At 41.5% G+C, this 23,591-nt stretch overlaps 1 protein-coding gene across 6 annotated transcripts; it reads right to left on the bottom strand.

Annotated features, from left to right (window-relative positions):
• Positions 1–1,632: 1,632 nt before the first annotated feature.
• On the bottom strand, positions 1,633–22,322 carry col1a2 (collagen, type I, alpha 2). 6 transcript variants are annotated; one of them, XM_032535180.1, is made up of 50 exons: positions 22,086–22,322; positions 20,277–20,281; positions 18,966–19,001; positions 18,440–18,523; positions 17,740–17,796; positions 17,435–17,479; positions 17,244–17,297; positions 17,045–17,098; positions 16,803–16,856; positions 16,637–16,690; positions 15,382–15,435; positions 14,906–14,950; positions 14,696–14,794; positions 14,402–14,455; positions 13,958–14,056; positions 13,573–13,617; positions 13,132–13,230; positions 12,922–12,975; positions 12,696–12,803; positions 12,535–12,588; positions 12,289–12,387; positions 11,939–11,992; positions 11,649–11,747; positions 11,480–11,533; positions 11,314–11,367; positions 11,133–11,186; positions 10,852–10,905; positions 10,709–10,753; positions 10,383–10,481; positions 10,055–10,162; positions 9,887–9,940; positions 9,715–9,768; positions 8,654–8,707; positions 8,428–8,481; positions 8,204–8,311; positions 7,848–7,901; positions 7,225–7,278; positions 6,899–7,060; positions 6,642–6,749; positions 6,150–6,257; positions 5,467–5,520; positions 5,261–5,368; positions 5,067–5,120; positions 4,855–4,962; positions 4,676–4,729; positions 4,205–4,312; positions 3,838–4,081; positions 3,525–3,709; positions 3,142–3,384; positions 1,633–3,010 (listed from the first exon to the last, which is right to left on the bottom strand). In XM_032535180.1, exons 1-50 carry the CDS (start codon positions 22,153–22,155, stop codon positions 2,864–2,866), a joined length of 4,059 nt encoding a protein of 1,352 aa, XP_032391071.1. In that variant the 5' UTR covers positions 22,156–22,322; the 3' UTR covers positions 1,633–2,863. The 6 variants fall into 6 exon arrangements, with proteins under 6 accessions (XP_032391071.1, XP_032391070.1, XP_032391072.1 ...); XM_032535179.1 differs by lacking the exon at positions 20,277–20,281 and adding an exon at positions 20,158–20,162 and having other exon boundaries at positions 22,086–22,290; XM_032535181.1 differs by lacking the exons at positions 6,899–7,060; positions 20,277–20,281 and adding an exon at positions 20,158–20,162 and having other exon boundaries at positions 22,086–22,290.
• Positions 22,323–23,591: the final 1,269 nt, after the last annotated feature.

The following is a 23,591-nucleotide window of genomic DNA, read 5'->3' as shown; positions in this document are numbered from 1 at the left end:
ATCAACTAACCTCAGCACTTCAAAATGCTCTACTTGTATATTTGTGTGAATGCAAGCAACTGTTGGTATGTAGCTCATGCCTATTGCAATCAATTACGTTTCTCTGGGAATTTTCTCTTCTTTTTTTTGGTGCGTTTTTTTTCTATAAAAATTAGCATTAGCAGCAGCTGAGACCTGTCCTACCACGTGGGGAACACAGCCCGAGCACATACGGACAAAGCAAACATGCTAAATAAAAATATATAAAATATATAAAAATTCATTAGCATGATAGTTGACGCGAGCTTTTACTTTGAAAAGTAAGAGAGAGAGAGACAAAGTATTCTATTCCAGAGCTTTTATTTTAAAAAGTAGAAGCTCGAGGACGGAACCAGGCGGGATGGCAGAAGGATTTTTTTAGTGTGCCTAGAAACTGCATTTACTTTATAGACGGACATAGGCCTATGTTTTATTCATCAGTATGGCATTTGTCTTGTAGACATATTTTTTAAAGTATTTTACTCGTATGATTGCCGTTACTGTTTAGTTAAAAAAACACCAAATATTTCAAGTATTTTATTCAAATTAGCATTATAGTTGACCCGCGAACTTTTACTTTGAAAAGTAGGATAAGAAAGATATTTTTTAAAGCATTTTATTTCGAAAAGTAGAAGCTCGGGGACGGCACCAGGTGGGATGGCAGAAGGATTTTTTTTTTTGTTTGCCTATAATTGGCATTTATTTTATAGACAGATATATATATTTTTAAGTATTTTATTCATAGCATGATAGTCGACGCGAGCTTTTTATTCCAGATGCGAGCTTTTAGTTTGAAAAGTAGAGGCTCGGGGATGTCACCAGGCATGAGACGGGACGTCCCGTCTCATGCCGTCCCGCCTGGTGACATGGTACGGCATGACATGGGACGCTCCAGCTGCAGCCATACACTCTTGGAATTTCACCTGATTTGATATACTGTATGTCTATCTACTGTGGAATTGTGGAGAAAGTCCAGTTCAAAAAGTCTATCATTAAAGTATATCATAAAAGCCCCAATCTGTGGTTTAATATCTTTTTTTTTTTTAAAGATTATTTTTGGCTTTTTATAATATAGCGATAGTACACAGACAGGAAAGGGAGGAGGGGGGGGGGGGGGGGGGGGGGGGGGGGGGAATGACATGCAGCAAAGGGCCGCAGGTCATTTTTTTAACCCAGGCCCCTGCCTCGCCTCATCATTTATTTTTATGCACAAAAGATGCTGTAGCCCCATAGATGCCAAATGCATCTTGTGTCAGAGGAAACAAGTCTTTGCTGCTCAGTGGTCAAAGATCCTTTATCTATTTGACCAAATACATTGTGGCTAGAGCAAGGATGCGAATGAAGCAAGGCATACTGCCTCCTAGTGGTTATAGCTAGTGCTGTAAGTGACATTTAATGTACTGATGCCTTCATCTCTAGCTTAACAGAACTGCTTCTAAAGGTAAAGGTAGAGTTAAATCCAAATTTTCGGAAAGCTTGCATATCCCAGTTCCCCCAACACACTGATTCTCAGCCTCTGACAAAGTGACAAAAAGTAATTTCTGTAGGAGTGTCATGTCCCCATATTGAATCTAACTAATCAATATGCATTTATCACTGCAATTCAAGCCTTGATCCAAACCACAGACATTTATTTGGATGCAAAAGTTGTATTATGCAAGGAAAAGCAACATCAGAGGATGCATATTTACAAGAAACAATGCACGTTAGTAATCACACATTGGCATGGACAGTGTCAACAGACATTTACTGTACATTGAAATTGGATGCTGTTGAAAAGCAAGAAAGGGGAGGGGGTAAAAAAGGGACATGACTGTGCTTCCACAATAGGAAGATGTTTAAGTTAATAAAGATGTGTTATTATTATCCAAATCTAGAACCAAAGTACAGTGGCAAACCTTCAATGGTGTCATTAAAACCTGAAAGCACTTAATTCACTGAGCATTGTGTTTTGGAACATTGGACATGCTTTATTTCAGAACTTTTCACAATTTATTTAAACATCTCACATATACAAAATAGGTACAATAGACTTTGTGGTTTCATTTTTTGAGAGAGAGAGAGACAGAGGCCACCTAAAAACAATTGGATGAAATATGTCAGTATGAACACTCAGTGTGGGGTTTGGAAGTAAAAAAGCCTGAACAAAAAACCAAAACAATAAAAAAAAAAACTTCTAGACAAAACAAAAAAGAACGAAACAAAACAAAAACCAGACATCAGATTTAGGAACATTCCACCTGCTTAACTTGGGGGAGTATCAGGGGACGATTGCAAGACTCCTTAAATGTCAATACAAAGTAATACAGTAAAAAGTGGTTTGCTCCACAGCTGCATATTAGCACCATAGATCTCTGCTTCAAGTAACTGAGCACCTTCCGATACATGACAAAGCTTGAAGCATTAGAAGTCTTAACATCCCGGTTGTGGACCCAGGTTTTGTCAAAAGTATTTTCTTTAGGTATACTGGCATGAGGTAGCTTAAACCTTTTTTTCATGGAAATTGTGGTTTTAAACCTCCTCTTTGGAAGATATACAAAGACCACAAAGTGATGCATACTTTCAGCGTTTTTATTTCACTTCTTTTATTTTTTACAAAACGATGACATGATGTCCCACAACAAGCTGTTTTCCCGCGTCCCTTTGGGTTGCTGTATTAATTTGCATTGCACAAACGCTCCGTTCAGTCCGTTCAGTCCTCTCAGATAGTTGCCCATCTTAAGCAAGTGGATGCGCAGAGAGAAATCAGCATTCGGTATAAAAAAAAACAACAAAGAAAGAAGGGCAGAGATTTTGTTTTTTCGTTCTTTCTCTCTTTTTGGGTGTTAATTTATCATGAGTCTATTTATTTGAAACAGACTGGGCCAATGTCCAAACCAAACTCCTGATCAGCTCCACCAATGTCCAAAGGTGCAATGTCGAGGATGGGCAGGCGAGATGGTTTATTCGTTCTGTACTCAATCACTGTCTTGCTCCATTCACCAGTGTGTCTCTGCAAGTGTAAAGGAAGAAAAGGAGAAACCCCATTTTAGAATAGTGGCAAAATACTACAAATAACACGGAAGCAACAAAAGTAACAGAAATTACCAAAGAAAACAAAAGAAAAAGTAAAGAGCCACTTACAGTGCAGCCGTCCTCCAGCACGGAGAAGGTGAAGCGGCTGTTGCCCTCAGCTCTTAGCTCTACATCATTGGAGCCCTGGAGAACCACAGCCTTCTTCAGGTTACCGGTCTCCTCACTCATGTAGGCGTTGCTGTTCTTGCAATGGTAGGTGATGTTCTGGCTAGCCTGGTTGGACAGCAGGCGCATGAAGGCAAGTTGGGTGGCCATGCTCTGTGGGCTGAGTGTCTCATCGTTGTAGGTAAACTGCATTAAGGAAAGAATGACAGTCAATATTTTGAATATAAAAAATACAACATTCGTTGTTACTGTTTTTTTTCTGGTCTTGTGTGGTGTTAAAACCATTTTTCATTTCAAATAAAGTAAACTATGTCCATGATGCTCACCTCAGTACCACCGTTGATGGTCTCGCCGAACCAGACGTGCTTCTTGCTCTCGGTGCTTCTGTACCAGTTCTTGTGGGCGATGCTCTCGGGGTGTGCATGGATGCAGGTCTCGCGGGTGGAGAAGTCGCAGAACACCTTGATGGCATCATTGATGCATCCCTGGTTGGGGTCAATATAGTAGAATCCTACAGGGCAGGAAAAAAACAGTCACATTGATAGAGATTGATCTCTTACTCTTACTTCATATGGGGTAATAAAGACATCTAAACCTAACAAATGTAGGGGTATACATGCCCCAGGGGTGATATCTTACCGCTGCTCCAGTCGGGGTGGCTGAGCTTGATGTCACGGCAGGTGCGGGCAGGGTTCTTCCTGGATCCCTCAGGGGTGAGCAGGTTCTCGATCTGAGTGTTGAGGGACTTGATGGTGGCATCAACCTCGTAGTCCTTGGCTCTCAGGGCGGGCTGATCGGCTCTGTACTCATCATATCCAGAGACATCATATCCACCACCAGCGGGGCCAGGAGGTCCAGGCAGACCAGGAGATCCAGCAGGACCCTGATGTGTACAAGAGAGTGGATTGATATCTTGGATCCTATGCAGGTGCTCCTTGGGATCCTAGGATCCTTTAGGTTGTACAGTGGAGAACTGTCTGGTTTACAAGACTTGTGTAGTGCTTACAGCAGGTCCGACGTATCCAGGGGGTCCACGAGCACCAGGAGAGCCAATAGCACCATGGCTGCCAGCTCTGCCATCCTTACCAGGGGGTCCGTGGGGTCCAGCAGGTCCCTGAAGATGAGGTCATCACATGTAAAAGTCAAACATTTGTCTTTTTTTGGAAATCCTGCATCCCATGTGACTGTAAATTACAGTATCTCCTGCGTTTAGTGTTTAGTGATCACAAAAAGAACACAACATAACAAGGACAATTTAGAAAGTTATAAATAGCTGGTAATCTTTTGACATGTTATTAGCTCTGAACGTGGTTTATAACATTACAATACTCTCTCTGCCATGGTATCTGCCATGCTGACCTAAAATAGCTCTGCTAATTCTCATCTCAAACATAAGCATTGGATTTGTTCACATGGATACAGTTAGAACAAGAAAACCATTAATGTATTAAGGTAAGGTTAGTAGGATTCTTCTCACTCTGGGTCCAGCAGTTCCACTTGGTCCAGCAGATCCAGTGTCACCAGATGGTCCCTAAGGGGAGGGAAGGTGCATCATTGAATGGCATCACAGTAGACATCGTAGATTAGTCAATATCAGCACATGCAGGAGTACATTTCCATGTTTTGTGTGCATTATGATGGTGGGCTCTCACTTACAGAAGGTCCGGGCATTCCCTGGAGACCAGCATGTCCACGCAGACCCTTCATGCCTCTCTCTCCTTTTTCTCCAGCTACTCCCTTCTCACCACGGGTTCCAGCAGGTCCCTATAGAACACACACAGACACACACACAGACACACACACACACACACACGTTACATCTGTGTACTTTTAGTCGATGAACACTAATTCTATGATATTGTACTTACAGCGGCACCTCTAGCTCCAGCGGCGCCAGCGGGTCCAGAGGGACCAGATGGGCCCTAGTGACAAGGTGAGACAAGAACAAAAGGATGAGTAAAGAAAGCAGATGCTTGTAGATATTGTGTACGATGCAACATGTTGCTACTTTGAAATGGCCTGGTAGGGAATCAGTTTTAAAAGAGTTGCTGTTAATACTTACAGCCTCTCCACGGTTTCCAGGTCTGCCAGAAGCTCCAGTGGGTCCAGCAGGTCCGGGGGAACCAGCAAGTCCCATGGAACCAGCAGGTCCGGGCTCACCACGGTCTCCCTAAACATGGTGGAAAAGTGTAGATGCGGGTAAGAGCACAGCGTATGTGTGTGAGCTCTGTATACAAACATGTTTTAAAGTGTATGAAAGGGCATTACCTTGAATCCAGGATTACCAGGACGGCCAGGGGGTCCATCGTTACCGGGGCTACCCTGTAGATGGTGAAATATATTACAGTGGACGTATAAGTGTCTGTATTTTTATCAAACTATCATGTTAGGTTGTTTGTGAATCCGTGTTTTTGTTCTTCTACACAAGTAAATATTGATACGTCAATATATTGCTGTCCTCTGTGCAATACAATAATCGATAGGCTGGGGCTAAATATCGATATTTTAATCAATTAAGGTCGTGATCAACATATGAATGAGGGAAACTTGAAAAAGTTAACTAGCAGAAGAGGAAGACGTTTTCAACAGGATGGCGGACATCAGTTTGAGAAAATCAGTAGCTTCCTCAGCCATGTCTAAGTCCAAAGTCAGGACCTATAGTTGCTCTATAGTTCTGTAATTTTCATTTACAAACTGAAAAGCTGTTTTTTACAGTTTTGACTTGCATGGTTAAAAACTGAAAACCTGTGCTTAACGTTTTCACTGACATTTTGTATTCATAGTTAGACTGATATTGCAATGTATCATTATAGGATTGTCAAGCAATATACCTATTATAACAGAATAGCCATGTATCATGCATCCTATCATATCGTGAGTTACCCTGTGATTCCCACCCCTACTGCTAACAGGTCATCACAGTACTTGTTATTGGCCTGTTCAATCCTTACCTCACGTCCAGCCTCTCCCTGAGGTCCGGTCATACCAGGCAGGCCAATGTTGCCAGGGGGACCACGGGCTCCAGAGGGACCAGGAGGTCCAACTCTACCAGGCTCTCCCTGTGATAGGATGCAGAGAAAATCACTGGATCTTTAGCAAAGATGCATATGTGGGGCATTCAAACCATCCTGCAAAATGGGCATGGTGACTGAAAGCTAGCCACAAATTTGCGTGTTCTTTAACACACATGGATTTTCAAAACCCTGCATAAATAAAGCTCAATCTCAATTCTTATTTTCCTCTATTTTCTTTTACATTTTACAGTTGTGTTGTGATTGTTTAAACTGATAATATTCAACTACCAGTACACATTTTGGGACAGTTTCATGTTGGAGATGAAGGCTTAATGTGTTTAAATTATAAATTCAAAAAACTTGGTTCGGAGGTGATCACAGTGCAGGTGAATCTTTTGGAGGGTACTATCAGTATTAATAAGTACATACCAAAGCACCAGCACCACCAGGTGCACCACGATCTCCTCTAGCACCGGGAAGACCAACGAATCCCTGAAGTCCAAGAGGACCACTGGTTCCAGGGGGACCACTAGGACCCTAAAAACACACAGGCCTCATTTGAATGTATTGACGATGAAGATCTATGGATTTGTATTACCATAATAGAGATATAAACACTGTTATATTTATTTAGCCAACTGTTCCATAGTCTCATAATTTTGACCTGAAAAAAAGCAATAACTTACAGGGGGACCAGACTCTCCAGAGGGTCCTTTCTCTCCAGATAGACCAGGTGGTCCAACCATACCCTGCTCTCCAGAAGGACCAGCGGGACCAGGATCACCACGGAGACCACGAGGACCATCCTTACCAGCGGGACCAGCATGGCCAGGGGGTCCAACAATACCCTGAGAGGGGAAGAGGTGGAGAATGTGTTATTGTCAATTGGGATCATTCTGTTTCACTGATATGAGAAGCAGCATGATGAGTGCAGTCAGTGTTAGCTTGCATGTGTGTTAACTAATCATCATTATATTTACATAACCGTCGTAAATATAAGAGCAATACTCACAGCGGGACCAGCTGCACCAACTCTGCCAGCAGCACCAGAGAAACCAGTCAGACCCTGCCATCGGAAACACACACCATCAAAGGTTACAGTACACAGCAGCCATCAGAATGTGTGGTGTCACTGTGTTTATGTTTATGTGTGTTCATGTGTGTTTGTGTGTGGACATCAGAGGTACAATAAAGTATTTCCTTGCCTTGGTGCAGAGGTAAAATAGAACAGAAAGAACACAAAATGCTCATTTGGCTAACCTTCAAATGTTGACATTTTAAAAGGAGTACTGCTGTAGCCATGTGGGGTATTTTTTTAAAACTCATTTATTCTCAATAATAGAGGCAAGGAACCCCATTTATGAGAAGCTAAAAGGAGGCCAATTATGATTTTGTGACTCAAGCTGCAAGAAAAATCTTTGTCGCTCTTATTGTGAAAAACAGAGCCAATTCGTCATTTGACGTTCTTAAAATGAAACTTTGATATTTCTGATTAAATTGGCACATTAGCTTTTTGATTTAATTTGCAGTTACTATGCCCCAATTAGGCTGAAGTGAGTGTTTGCGTGTTTGTGACAGGTACAACAGTGATGAAATCTGTGTTTATGTGTGCTGCTGCAATGTTTCAACACTCACAGGTGGGCCGTTGTCTCCACGAGGACCAGCAGGTCCAGCAGCGCCAGAAGGACCCTAGATAAACAGAGGAAGAAATCAGACACCATTCCATATTGCTATCATTTATATCTCATCTGAGTTTATAAAGTACAATCCTACATTCTATCCCAGAGAGGTTTAATGTAATCTAAATGTAAATCTAGTAATTATGTGGTGTCATAGTGAATGCTCTCACTGTATTATTTTGACCCCATTTTAAAGACTGTCTGATATCTAATAAATGGCAACAGTCATGGTAAAGCACATCTACTCCAATCAGGTTAGATTTACCAAGTATCAATGCAAGTGTGTGTAAGCCCAGTGTAAACGGTACTAACAGCAGGTCCGGACTGTCCAGCGGGTCCAGCAGGGCCGGCGGCGCCAGTTTCTCCCTTGACTCCGGCAGGTCCACGCTCTCCTCTTGCTCCGGTCTGACCATCAGCGCCCTGTAGGGAGCAAGTTGGATTGGGGTTGGGTCAATATCTGGGCAATTGTGTATGTGTATGTTTTGTTTTGTAGTATGTAGTATATCGCATATTGTATTGCAAGGTGATTGGCTTACAGGGGGTCCAGCGAATCCAGCAGATCCAGCAGGGCCAACCTCTCCACGCTCTCCCTGTAGACAACAAGCAGCAGGTCAGGAAGAATGTTCATGCTGCACATAACAAAGCTATATGTAGTCTTAAGATCTTCAACTGCTTTGTACTGTATGTCAACTCATTTAGGCTGAATATGGTAAAACAGCTGATGTTTAGTTATACTGAATGAAGTCAGCCACAGCTACTTACAGGGGCTCCACGAGGTCCAGCGGGGCCAGAGGGTCCAAAGCCACCACTCTCACCCTGGAACACAGAACAGTGAGTTGTTTAGTTTAGCATAGATTATTCCATCCATCCATGCATCATCCATCATCCATCCATCATCCATGCATCCATCCATTCATCACTCTATCAATCCATTATCCATCCATCCATCCATCCATCCATTCATCAATCCCTCAATCCATCCATTACTCTATCCATCCATCCATACATTCATACACACACACACACACACACACACACACACACACACACACACACACACACACACAAAAGACATATTTTGTCAGCATCAGCATTGTTTTAGACCTCTACAGTACAAAAGTCAATAGACTTTTGTACTGTAGAGGTCCTACTAGCAGTAGAAAAAACTGTCAAATGGAAAACTTGATCAGATGATATGAGTCCTACAAAAAATAATGTTTTGTTTTGTCTCCTTTTGGTGCAACACACAATTCAAATATAATATCATTGTTTTGTTGTATTTCTGCCTCTACACAAGCCAACACGCAGGAAAGATTGTGGAATATGGATGACCCTATTATTTAAAATGTAAAGTTGTGCATTTGTCTGCTGCATTTATTATATTATCACGACTGCTATCTGAAATGAAGTTGTAGTTTAGCCATTGCTGTAATATTATAATATTGTAAAACAGCCATTAGATGGCAGTGTTGAGGTTCTAGCTACAGATCCAGTGCTACAGCATGGGTTATCCTACAGAGGAGTGGGATATACAAGGATATGAATTTGGGTTGATTAGGCAAGAGATCATTTCTGACAATGATTTGATCTCAACAACACATCTTGATAGTTCTCTACTGTAGGTTACTGTTATAATAGTCTGTCAGCCATCTTGAATAATGTCAGAGGCAGGCAGCCATTTTTAGGTCATAACAAAATTGCCATACCCTTAATTAATCTGTGTTACATCTTACTTCTAAAACACCTTCTAATGTTCTAATCACGTTCTACTGGTATATGTAATTTGTTTTGTGGTAAATAATATCCAAAAATTCCAGACTTACCTTATCCCCATTAGCTCCAGTGGGTCCAGGAGGTCCGGCAGGTCCGGGCATACCCTAGAAACAGAGAGGAGAGGATAGTCAGAACAAGGCTCTGGTTGCTACACTCAAACTAACGTAATGAGTGGTTACCACTTTTATATCAAGTGCCTCAAGAAAAATTAGAGTTACTTACACGGCTACCATCTCTGCCAGCATTGCCTTCAGGTCCTCTGTGTCCACCCTCTCCCTAGGAGAGAAGGAGAGGAGGAAATGTTAGAGATGAAAGACATTCTGATTAACATATCTGAGATATCTGAGGGCTAAAATTTGTGTTTGCAGGTGGTAGATTTTTGGATCTTACCTTCTCTCCCTTGGCTCCTGGAACACCAGCAGCTCCACGCTCACCAGGCATGCCACCTGGTCCCTGGTGTCCAGCAGCACCAGCAGCTCCAGCAGCGCCAGGCTCTCCCTGGAAACAGACATGACAATCTATGGCTCATTTTTGCATTAAACACACATGCTCTCATAAATGCAGTATCTCATATTTTTAGATAGATAGATAGATAGATAGATAGATAGATAGATAGATAGATAGACATGCACTGACATGTTCTGATTCTACAGGAATATTACATTCAAAAATGTTTTAATTTATAACCTTTGTCCTTGCAGCTATGGCATCATCTTACCTTGCCACCATCGCTTCCGGGGGCTCCAGCGGGTCCACGGGGTCCAATAGGTCCCTGAGCGCCAGAAGCTCCAGCAGCACCAGGGTTACCACGCTCTCCCTGGAGGAACACACAGAGGGGGTCAGTGTATTGTCTTTAGCTACTCAAAGCCGGTTGTTGTAATGTTTTATTATATGCATGCAAATGTAATCTGCCACAGAGAAAGATATGTTCTGTTTGTATTCTGACTATTTTTATGGTTTGGGCATCTTACAATCTATCAATCTGTGAGGCTACTAGAAAAATAATGTGTCTTTTGGCCCACAGGCATGGACTAGTAAACTAACCTTGGTACCAGCAGGTCCAGCAACTCCATGGTCCCCTGGGATTCCCTAAAGACAGGAAGGTGGGTTAGAGATGTACTGCTTATTCTACCATGTATATGATTAAACTGTGCAACATGGTGGAAGTGTGTTTGTGTGTTACTTACTCTCTCTCCGGGCTTGCCAGCCTCTCCAGGCCCTCCAGCGGGTCCAGGCAGACCCTAAAAACATAAAATCGCAACATCAGGACCACTGAACTCAACTTAGCCCTTTTTGCAGTTACTGCTATCTAGCTCAGGAAGATGGGTTGTGTAGCTACAATGGAATTGCATTTGGACTGAATTTGCTCTGATTTGAGCACTTTTATGTTTCTGAACTTTTTTTTTTTACATTTTCTTAGCTCTGTTCACAGTGAGCAGGGAATTAGAAATAAATTATGGATCCAAACCTGGAAGCCAGGTGCTCCAGCAGCTCCCTGCTCTCCCTTCTCACCAGGGCCGCCCTGTAAAGAGAAAGAGAGAAGACCAATGTTAAAAACGGCACACTGATGGTTATAGTACCAAAATCACATTATAAATGATGCACGTATTTGTCTGAACACGTGTGTGTATGTATATAAGGATGCTTACAGCGGGTCCAGTTGGGCCAGTGGCTCCATTGTTGCCGTCAGGTCCAGGGAGTCCCTAGAAACACAATGACATGTTTTAACAACTGAAAATAGAGCTGAAAAATCACGTTAAAACATTTGATCAATGAGTCACTTTATTAAACACATTCTGGGTATTTTTGACTTACTCTCAGACCAGTGGCACCAGTGGATCCCTTATCTCCAGGCTTGCCAGCGTCACCCTAAAGGAGGTATTAGGTTGGTTAGGCACAGGTCATGACAAACTTGAAAAAAATAAAATAAAAATGATGTAGTTTCAAATGCTCATGTTTCAGTCTTGACTTTATTTCTACTTACAGAAGGTCCTTTGGGTCCGGGGAAACCAATGTTTCCGGGCTGGCCTCTTGGTCCAGTTGGGCCGGGAGGTCCAGTGCGGCCATCTTGTCCGGCGGGGCCCTGGAGGAGGAAACAGAATGTATAGCCGGAAGTCATGTTAATTGCATTAATTTGAGCAAATATTACGTATACTTAATATCATAAACAGCACAGAATGAGACTGATGGGAATGTCTGTGTCCTGAAGTAAAAGCTGTGAAGATTATTAATATTAAATTCACAAGTTTTAGTGTAATATTTAGATTTACTCACAGAGGCTCCCTCCTTTCCTGGGGGTCCGGAGCTTCCAGGGCTTCCTGGGAGACCCTGTACAAAGTACACATCAGTCATTAAGATGCATGTATTGTTGTTCATTTGACATGTTACAGCTGACCCCTTGGGCCAACTACCTTTCAACAATATCTTGGGTTTAATCATGCACACAAGACAAATTTACATCACACAATAGCCTCATACAAAAGCCACTACTGCACTACTGCTCCCCGCTATTGTAACTCAGCTATTCCAATTTGCCACAGGCCTATTTTGCCTTTGAACTAGACTCAGAGAACAAACAGAGATCACATCCCTCTGACAAACACAGAACTTAGCAAAAGACTCACCCTGAGACCAGCTGGGCCAGATTCTCCGGCGCGGCCAGCATCTCCAGGGGGTCCACGAGGTCCAGGAGCACCACTGGAACCACGGGCACCAGGCATGCCCTACATGAAGGAGAAAAGGAGGTCCAAGAGAAATGAGGAGGAAGTTTTTCTTGAACGCTGACTATATTTGGAGGCAAAACATAGTCAGGTTTCTCATCTGTGTAATTAAATGTTGGTGGAATGAGATCTTGTTCATTGAAGACTCACAATTGGGCCAGTTCTTCCCTCACTACCAGGCATGCCACGGCTGCCGGGGGATCCCTGTAAGAGGCAGACAGGCATTAGCATGGGAGCCAAGAAACGCAGCTCTGAATATGGAATCATATGGGCACAACAACACCCATCAGAGACAATGATCTGGTACTCACTCTAGCTCCACGGCCTCCAGCAGGTCCAGTGGCACCAAGCTCACCAGTTGGTCCTCTCTTGCCCTCCTCACCCTGAGGTCCGGGGGGTCCCTGAGGTCCAGAGTTACCCTGAGGAAGGCAACAGAGAAGTTTAAGGACAGCAGTCATAGAAACAATATTCAGAAGTCTTCAGATTCAGTTTGGTGACATTTTAAACAAAAAGAACAGGATCAGGATGTGAACTTACAGGCTCTCCTTTGGGTCCGCTATCTCCCTTAACACCCTGAGCACCAGGATCTCCCTAAAAGAGATAAGCAGATGCAACTATTGAAACAATATACCATCTGTGTACATTAATTTGTGAGTGTTTCTGTGTCAGTATGCGTTGTGTGTAGGTACAGCTCCATACTAAATATGTATTTTTTTGTGAATATTTGTGAGTTGGTTGTGTACTTACAGAAAGGCCTCTCTGTCCAGCAGGACCCTGAGGGCCCTGGGGTCCAGGTCCTCCTCTTGGTCCAGGGAAGCCAGGAGCTCCAGCAACACCAGGGGTGCCCTAAGTAACAACAAAGATGAACAGATGAGCATCACTCAAGACTAACTTAAAATACTGTCATTATTTGATTGAGTGTTTTGCCTTTATCAACAAATATGTTTTGAAAATAATATACACACTAATATACACAATTAATTAAGAAATTATATTATATTCAGTTGTAATAGAAAAATAAAAACTGCATCCTGCAATCAGTAAAATAACAGCATGTTCTGTGATTACAACAACCTATTTACAGTATGTGTTATGTGTGGAGCATGGCATTGGCCTAATTGTTATAACCTCTGACCCTAATTGACCTTTGACCTATTCATGCTTTAATAGTACAACTTGAGTACTTACAGCAGCTCCCTTGGCTCCGTTCAGACCATTAGCACCAGGGTTACCCTACAGGGAAAGAAAAAAGACATAAAGAAATCTTATCAAAACAACTAAAACATTCAGATTCAACAAGTGCAATCCAGAGCATAATATGGAATATGTGATATTTTCACCCAAAGTAACTACAGTAAATGACAACATATAAAGGATTATTTACTAAACTTGAGGAATCAGTTAAGGGACTTCCAAAGACAACTCAATGCAAACAAATTATTGATAAGTTGTAGCCTGGAACAACACAACAATCAAGACAAAATCAAGTACTAAATAAAATACATGTTGTTGCTTATAATTTTTCCAAGAAGGTAACTTGGGAGTCTAAGAAGCAACATCTTTATATACTTACAGCGGGACCAACGGGGCCAACAGCACCATTGAGACCGGGCTCTCCTCTTGCTCCCTGAGCTCCAGTTGGGCCAGTAGCTCCAGCAGGTCCAATCTCTCCCTGTCAAAGACAAAAATAAATCCATAATCAAATAATGACATCATAATAATGGATGTGTTGGTTTGCATTTGTTTGAATGGTATTTTCATTATGAATATAAACGAGCGTGAGTGACTATGTTGACTATGTATGTTACATATAGAAATTATTCCCATGGGGATAGTATGCAAGACGCTATTGGGATGGTGAACAATGACAGATGGTGACAGAGTTCATTTGTCTGAGACATGCTTATACTGTATGGTATCGAGAATTGTCTCCTTTTATGGTCCGATACATGAACATCTCTGGGAGGATGTGTTGCCAAAGGACAGTAAATGCTAGGGGAAGTGACATCACACTTACTTTGGGTCCGGGGCCACCGGGGAAACCTGGGGGACCAGCAGCTCCAAGGGGACCCTGGGTAGAAGAACAGCAGACATGACATGAGGATATATGTAATAAAGATAAGAGCTCACATTAAGGTCAAAGTTTGTCTTACATGGGTGCAATCATATAATCAACATTCTGTGGCATGATTACGCCTTTCTCTGATATTATATTACACATTATTATTTATACAATATGATACCAATCACAAAGTAGTCTCTGGATAGGTATCTTGATGATACATTTTGAGTTTAAAGGGCCAATACTCACAGCAGGGCCAGCGGGTCCAACGTTGCCATCAGCACCACGGGCACCAGCAGGGCCAGCAGGGCCAGCCCGTCCTCTCTCTCCAGACATACCACGAGCTCCCTAAAGGGAGGATACACAAAAAGCAATAGAGTTGAGAAAAGTGTCTTTACTGCAGATGTGTAGCAAAGAAGAAATTTTGTGCATAAATGCTGAGCTCAATGAAAAACGTACAGCCAGTCCAGGACTTCCGGCAGCTCCGTGGGCACCAGGCTCACCCTAAAGGAGAGACAGGAGAAGGGGGATCAGGGTGATGGAGCAAAGTGACTCAAGGTCCGAGTGTAACAGGTCAAATAGACAAAGGAAGGTGAAAACCCTGACAAAGTATTGGTAATACTAGCTAAATTGAATTTTGACATGTGTGTGTGTTATTATTTAAGATTTAATATGTATTTATTAGAACAATGCACATTAATCAATGCACCAGTGTTAGCCAGTTGGCTAATATTCTAGTCATAGCTACCTCGAGAAACTATCCTATTTGAAATACACTCATTCTTTCAGAAACTAAATTACTCTAAATTCTAACCCCAAATGTATCAGTAGGCTGACATCAACATTAATAAAAGAGAAACTGGGATCCTGCATGAAATAAAGTACTCAGTAGAAACATTTATTGTTGCAGTCATAAGGAAGGTGAAGATGCTCACCTTAGCGCCAGCACCACCATTCTCTCCCTTGCGTCCATCCAGACCAGTGTAACCCTGTAAGTAGGTAAGAGAGCGATGATGGAAGATGTTTATAAGGAATAAAAGAGTACTATTATTAACACTAATATCGGTACTAAAATGGGCTGCTTCAGAAACAAGCAAAAAAAAGGAAGAGATTAGGGAGAAGATTTTATGGACTTAGTGTGGAGACGGGGATCCTTGTGAGATAGATCCAATTATCACAGGAATCAGTATGTGGGATAAACACAACATATGCTTGTTTGACCTCTCAAAAGAAGCCATATTGAAAATTAGACATTCAAAGCATTACGTGAGACATTACGAAAGCTTGTCTGTTGATAAAGGTGCTGTTTTCATGCAAAACAGGGACTCAAAATCTTAAAAGGAAGCCATTAAGCTCTGTATGAAATCCATTTTGCATCTCAGGAGGCAGAACAAATGGAAGTTAGGTCCATAATCACTCCCAGTAGGGCTTTTATTATGGAGAACATTGCTCCACAAATAATAATAATTTTAAACCACACAGCACAGGTGTAGCTTTTCTGCCATTTTTTCTTTCTGTTTTAGAGCAGTTTGTGCTTGCTTCAAGCCAGTGGGCTTGAAGCAAGGTGATTAGCCCTCCTGTTGATTAGCCCTCCTTTTGTCCTCAGGACAAAATTGACCCATTTTGTATATCAGAAATTTGGGTTTCTTTTAAACAAATTTTAAAACATAATAACATGGATGTCTCTTTTCTTCCTCACAAGTAAAATAAATGATCAGTTCCCTACTTTCATTGAATTTGTTTATTTTATTCAATTTAATAGCATTTAGATAAATTGAGAAAAGGAGGACGAAAAAAATGACAAAAATGTTGGAAAAAGCTTCTAAAACATAAAAAGTGGCTGAAAAAATTGACAAAGGCATCAAAAAGTGACAAAAAAATGCCCATATAAAGAGGCTCTCCTTAACGCAGAAGTTACGTATTTGATTCATTATTGTGGTACATTAAGCTGTCCACTCATTTAAGGCCTAAATGCTAGAAAGAAATCATAAAAAAGGGGCAAAGAAAATTTAAAAATCATAAAAAGGGACAAAAAAATCATGAAAGGGACAAAAGTGTAAAAAAAAGACAACCACATTTTATTTTTTGTAATACATTTTGAGCGAGAAAAACTAAAAGAAGACAACATGAGGGTTGGGTACACCATGCAGGTAAAGTTTCAGTCAAGCAGAGAAAAATATCAGCACTCACTCTGTGTCCCTTCATTCCTGGAAGTCCAGGGGTTCCGGGGAATCCACGAGCGCCCTGCAATTCAATATGAAGAAAATATTACTGAGACATGCACCACATTCACAGTTCAGATGTCTGTTTTGTATCTGTTTGATTCATTCTCCTTGATTTGGAGAGCATCCTTTACCTGTGGGCCGGGGGTTCCTCTGTCTCCGGGCTTACCAGGTCTGCCGTTGTTACCCTGTAGATCAGGAAATAAGGTGTTACCGTTTGACATTGTAGCTGCAATTACCCACAGTAATAACTCAAATCCAGCATAACACAGCAGGGAAAAGCTACGTCTTTACAGGATTTGTGAACAAAAGTAACAAACAAAGAAACAAAAGTTGTGAATTAAAAGTGTTTGTGGAAACACAAATGTATACGTACATCCTCTCCAGATTTGCCAGGGGGTCCAGGTGGGCCACGAGCACCGAGGGGGCCCTTGGGAAGAAAAACAGAGAACATTTGAGAACCATTTAAGGTGGTGGCATCACATGGGTAGGTCTGACAAGGAAGTGATTCCAAAGCAGTTCTAAACATGTGCTAATTTGAAGAGTTTTATATAGTTTTTTGAGGATAATCTTACAGTCTGTCCAGGCTCTCCGGGCTCACCAGGGTGTCCGGTGTGTCCCTGAGGTCCCTGTTGAATGATGATAAGAGGCAATTAGTCTTCATATAAACAACATAGCAGCAGAATGAGCATATGGGAATGAACGAATGGTCAAGTTGGATCAAATCAGTCCACAGTTTGAATTTGGAGTGGGTGTGTTAACTCACAGGGGGTCCAGGAGGTCCGGGAGGGCCTCTAGGTCCCACCAAACCCTGAAAAGGAGAAATAAGTTAATTGTACATATTGTGCGTCAACACTAAATTCATCTAAGCTGGTGCACTTTGTCATGAATGTGATTGCAACTGCATCAGGTCTGGAATCAGGTGTGAGGTATGAGTGTCTTACCACAGACCATGAGTGTTTATGTGTAGGTAAGGATGTAAAGACACACACAAAATAACTGTGGAGTCTGAATCTATTGAATGAAGGTATAGATGAATTGTTCTGTGTGGCAGATAGAGAGGGGCCTCACCGGGGGTCCAGGGGCGGGATCGGGAGCTTTTGAACCATCATACTGAGCAGCAAAGTTCTGATAAACAGAAGAAAAAAAAACACAAGATGAATAAGTCACAATAAGAAACTTTTAATAATATAAGGAATATTGGAATGGCAGTAGTCACTGTTTCAAGCAGTTATCATTATGAATACATAAAATTCAATGAATGTATATTAAAGAAAATTATATCAAGGTGGTCCATTCAAATGATTTACCGTAAAATGCAAATGAGCATCCTACTTCTTTGTTTAGAGCTTGAAGACTTAAAAGAGATTGAACTAACACTAATAGTAACCGTGTTGTATATTATCTGTGTGTCACCTGCTGAGCCATAGTGACAAATGGGTAAGGGACAAAGGTCACGGGTAATAACGTCATTAACAAGATTCAATACTTTTCCATTGCAACGTAAAAAGAAACAGAGCACCAAGGGTGATCATGATCACTGCACAGAATCACAGCCTCCAGCCCTGAATGAGTCAAATACACTCATCAAACAATGAGACGAAACAAAAAGATAACTGCAATGCTTTTTTTTCCTGCACATTTTGCATCATTAGAAATAAGTTAAAAACCCCGCTAGAACTGCATTATCATCACCGTTTTGGGACCTCTTTTAGGATGTACACAGCAAAGCCAAGCAGCTTATTTTTGCGAGTATGAACAGTGGACTTACTCCTCCGAGTCCAGGGGGGCCAGGAGGGCCAGCGGGGCCAGGGAGTCCGGGTTTGCCGTCTCTTCCATTTGGGCCCTTAGGACCCTGTAAAACACAGATGATATAGTGAGTCAACACTGCTACGGAATAAACAGCATGCTGATTGGTTTTACTGTGACTCTCAGATTATTCTATGTCCTAAATGAACTGAAACACTGGATACAGAGATGAAGCTTGACCACTGATGTAGCAAATTGTATGATTATGTGATATGATGAGCAGACAAAACTAAAAATGTTAGTAAATTAAATAAGGTCAATGTTTTAAATCGTACCAACCATATTCACATCACTATTATTGTCCGTAAACGCTAGGGCCTATGGCTGATGTAAACAAAGGGGTGTGGCCTACTGAGGTTAGAAAGTCAAATGACGTCAACAAACGCTACGCAAAACTCGCATAAAATAAATACCACATTAAAATGCCTAAATTACATATTTGATAACAGTTCTTTGATCGAGGGAAGAAGAATTTCACTTCAGCTTACCCTGTCACCTCGAGGTCCTTTGTCTCCTCTGGGACCCTGCAGCAGAAGAATCACTCAGTCAGACCACAACACAGAGCAGAAACTCTGCTGTTCCTCTAGCAAGCAAGTCGTCTAATCTAAACTATACTGAATGTAACTTTAAGCACAACAAAACAGATAGGAATTATAGTCAATGATCGGTACCATGATAATATCAATACAATGTGTGTGTGAACAAACTTGACCTTACGGGTAAGCAAGTTAAAACACATTTCAGTGATTAGACTAGACACCATTAAGATGCCCTTTGAACTATAAATTATGTGTCATTATGTGTCCTTTATCAGACAATAACAACATGATGTGCTCACCTTTGTGATTCCCTAAATAGAAAAGAAAATAAATAAATGTATGATTTATTTATTCACTCTTTTCAGGCTATATCAAACATTCAGCTCTCTTATCTTTTGCATAAGCATGTAGATGAGTGGCCGCTGTAAGAAATAGCTAAGCAAAATACGATATGATACTGTCACAATGAGAGATAAAACATGCTCATGCAGATACTGGAATTAAAATGAAAACACTGCAGAGAATAAGATAGATGCTCAACATGTGCACAAAGATGCTAAAGGAAGTGTCCCCAAGCCAGACTCAACAACCCCTGAGCATTAAGAGCATGTTAGCCCACGGAACAAATACAGTTCTAAAAGGTTCCCAGAACCACACAGCGTACTACACCTTTAAAACATTTAGATGCTACACACCATGCTGAGTTAGGCAATCTCAATTAGGAAGAGAAGCAGCCTATGTTTGTCTCACATTAGAGGGGCCCCAGTCTTACACTGATGAATAACAATTAGAATAATTTTAAGTTTTATCTGAGCTGAAACTCTCAGCCTTTTCCTCACTGGTCTGAGATCAGCTTTTGTAAATCAAAATCAAATCCTAATCAAGGAGCAGACTGACCCAAAGCCAGCTGTTGGGGGCAAACCTCCCTCTGCCCCTCAGAAAGGATCCTTTGTACCAGGCCCCAAGGGTGCCTCAGAGCTGCGGTTTTAGCTTTCATTGACACAAACTTTAGCCAATAGGACCCTCACCTATTCATGGACAGGAAGGGCAAAAAATGCAAGAAATAACTTAGTTCAGGGGCAGAAACTCCTAAAAGAAATGCTCTGCCATCTTTGAGATTGCTCAAATGGCCAAGCCCAACCGAGACGTCTTTCTTTCATGGAATATTTCACAGCATTCGGAAGAGAAAAGAAGCAAAGAGACAAGGTAAAGCTATGATTTAGAAATGTTGCTTTCATGATTTCATGCATGTGGACTAACCAAGTCTGTGGCGATGGAGAGATGACGAGGAGGAAGAGGGCGAAAATGAGGGTGGGGGAGAGAAGAGGGAATACTCCGTTAGAACATGAACAGTCAACTAAAAAAAGAAACAATGGCATTTCAATCTCTCTCTTTCCTTTTTAATTGAATTAACCTCTTTCTGTATCAAATTTTTAAAAAAAAGATTGTGGTTTTCCTTTACATGAGAACAAAGTATATCAAAATGTACATGCTGGAAACAACACTGTATGCCTTCATGTGAGACATTAAAGTACACAGTAACAATCCTTGAGTCTAATAACACCATGTTTAAATTTTCTTTGCAAATAATCAGTGAGAAACAGAAAGCTGCACTTCTTCTGTGTTCCAAAGGCCTTAATCGTCATCTGGGATGTAAGAGTTCAGGACTGTCAGAACATAACTGCACTTATCACCAGTATGGGAAAGGTTGAACAAATCCTTCTGACATGCCTAAAACAACTATCCTACCCGCATTGTTTATTTACTTTATGTCCTGTACCACAAGTCCCAGCTCATGGCTAAAAATGTAGCTGAGATATCTGTATGCTCAACGTCTCTAAACTGTCCAACAAATGTGAATTTAAGTGTTCAATAGCATTCCAGATAGTAAGGATCCAGCTGCTAACATGTCTGAACAGGTAGTTTATGCCCTTAGGACAGGAATAGTTGGCCTGCTACTGAAAACAAGACTAGAACTACACCACTTGTATTGTGGGACATGACATCATGACATCTGTAATTGATGCTTGTTCTGATATCTGCTGAAATATTATCAAAAGGTGTGTTTTCTGATTTTGTGTTAAAAAGGGGTGAATTTGAGCATAAACAGACAAATATCCAAATTTGTAAAATAGTTTTGACTATCTGATGAGAGCATCCTTTATTCATGGCTAACGTTTGTTTCTCTTATCCACACTTTGTTGCATGTGGACATCACCTGGTCATGGGTGGGTTTGGCACAGCTGGGACCTCCCCATGAACTCTAAGCCTTCACGTCTAATCATGACCACAAGGCGGCGCACTTGGACATTCAATGGGATGTGTGACTACTTATCTCTCCATTTAATGTACCACAATAATGAAAAAGAAGCCAAAAAGCTTTAACTTCAATGCAGATCTTGTCTTTAAATCATTTGTTGAATTAAATAATGACACATTAGGCAGTAAACTGCAACTGTAAAGAAAGAAAGTCATGGACGAGGCTATTTAGTTGGAAGAAATCTAGAAATACTATAATATGTGAGCATTTAGTCTAAGTTCTTCTTTTTGATAAACAGATGTACCTCTCCTTAACTCAAAGAGAAGAACATCTAATTGTGCCAAGTAGATGTTTGCACCCATGGCCACTAGGGGGAGACATTATTGTTTCCTATGTGAAAGCCTCATTAGCTGGGGCGTCCAGATGGAACAATATGTACAACGCCCCACACAGTTTTTTCATCCTGTCTCAAAGAAAATTCACATTTAGCCTATTTTAATGACTCCACGTGCGTTAAAAGTTCTGAAAAGACACTAGGCCGACTACTTTAGAGGTCTCTTTTCTGGAGTGCAAATTCTCCCTCTCTTGGAAACTAATAAATTAGAAAATAATTGTATCCTTGGGGGGAAAAAAAAGTGAAAAATCCTCTGCATGAGCTCAATCCGTTGAGCTTTATTCTGTAGTGCTTTGAGCTGTCTTCAGGTTGACCTCCATGTAAGTCCCAAACAAAAGCCAAAGCGCAAGATCCTCAAGCAGTGGGACTGGAGAAAAAATATCCATCACAGAAAAGAGCAGATATTCAAACTTACATTGGCATGACGCTAGGTATGAAGTTACTGCAAGCAGCAACAGAATCCGAGAATCCACAAAGCTGAGCATGTCTACGCAGACATGCAGACTCCTTGTGCTGCTTAAGCCCTGTTTTTAAACCTCCTTCAAGCAGGCATACAGTTGTGGTGACAAGAGTAACTCCAAACTGAGCAGAAACCGGCTGCCGTGATGCTAGAATAATAAAGTTCTATCAGGCCTATTTATATGGCAGGAGGGTCCCTGGTCTGCGTGTCAAAAGTCAGCCCACTGGCCAATGAGAGAAGAGAAACCCAATCTGACTCCCATCCCTCTCCAGCTCAGACTCAGTCATGTGGTGCTGCATCTCCCAGCCTCCTCTCCACCAGAACCCGTTTGGCAAAGCTTTGGCGATGATGACGAGTGCAACGTTTTAATTAGATCCATTCTTTTTGAGGACGTGGACAGCGTCGACGTTTAAAAAGGAGCAGAAGGCCAACGCGTTTTCCCTTTTTACGGGTTGCATTGCCTCCGTAGTGTCAGTACTCAGATCCGGGAGCCGGGTATTCAACCTTGCGCCCAGCTTAGGTTTGTGCGTAAAATGTGCCCGTTTTAGTGCGCGTCGGTGGGCATTAGTTGGCACCGAGAGGGCCCTAGTCTTCTCCACTTTGGATTTAATTGGGAAAAATAACTTTTAGACACCGGGTAGTATTATTTTTTGAATGATTGTTGATCTGTTGGAGTTTATTGGATTGGACTTTTAGTGGGCCGTTTTTACGCACGGACATTTTAAAACATTTCTTCCATCTCAGCCTTATTCTTCCATTGCGTTTGAAGACACTTCAGTGGCAACTTTGTTATTCTGTTATACTGTGGCTACCATCTTCATCATGCAGGCGAAAATTTTGTGTTATATTTGATTTCTTTTCCATACAAGTGGAAACCACACGCACCAATCACTTCCTAAACATTCCACCAGTGTGTAAATAAACGTATGTTTCTCTTCATACATCTGGACATTTCTGCAACACCTCTAAACATTTAGATCGATTATGGTTTATAGAATTAGAATCACTGTCACTCATTCAGTGGAATGGGATTCACATTCAGCATTGGCCTACTTAAAGCTTTAGACTGAAAAAAGACAGGTGTGAAGAAGAAATCTAGTTTTAACCTCTCTCTCACTCTCTCTTTCTCACTCTCTCTCTGATCAGCTCTTACCTGCCCACATGACCAGACATGCCATCTATGCTACTATGACTCCAACAACACTCAGCAGGGCCCTCATACTGCCTTATATCACACATCATTCCAGTTAGTAAAGCACACAGCATAACAATATTCCTAAAACAGACGCAGTGATGCACTCAGTGCTTAAACACCTGAACTTACACTATTAACAGAAAGCATCTATTGACCACTAAAACAAAAGTATGACACAGTGGCAGCCCTGTGTCCTGGCTGGCTTAAAGAATAAATTCACAATTCACAGGAGGAATGATCACAGTTAGAAGATGTTCTAATAGTAC

This window comes from Etheostoma spectabile, chromosome 14 (genome assembly GCF_008692095.1).
Source record: "Etheostoma spectabile isolate EspeVRDwgs_2016 chromosome 14, UIUC_Espe_1.0, whole genome shotgun sequence".
Classification (NCBI taxonomy): domain Eukaryota; kingdom Metazoa; phylum Chordata; class Actinopteri; order Perciformes; family Percidae; genus Etheostoma; species Etheostoma spectabile.
Note: the sequence above shows the minus strand (reverse complement) of the source record. Positions and strands in the feature narration are given on the sequence as shown.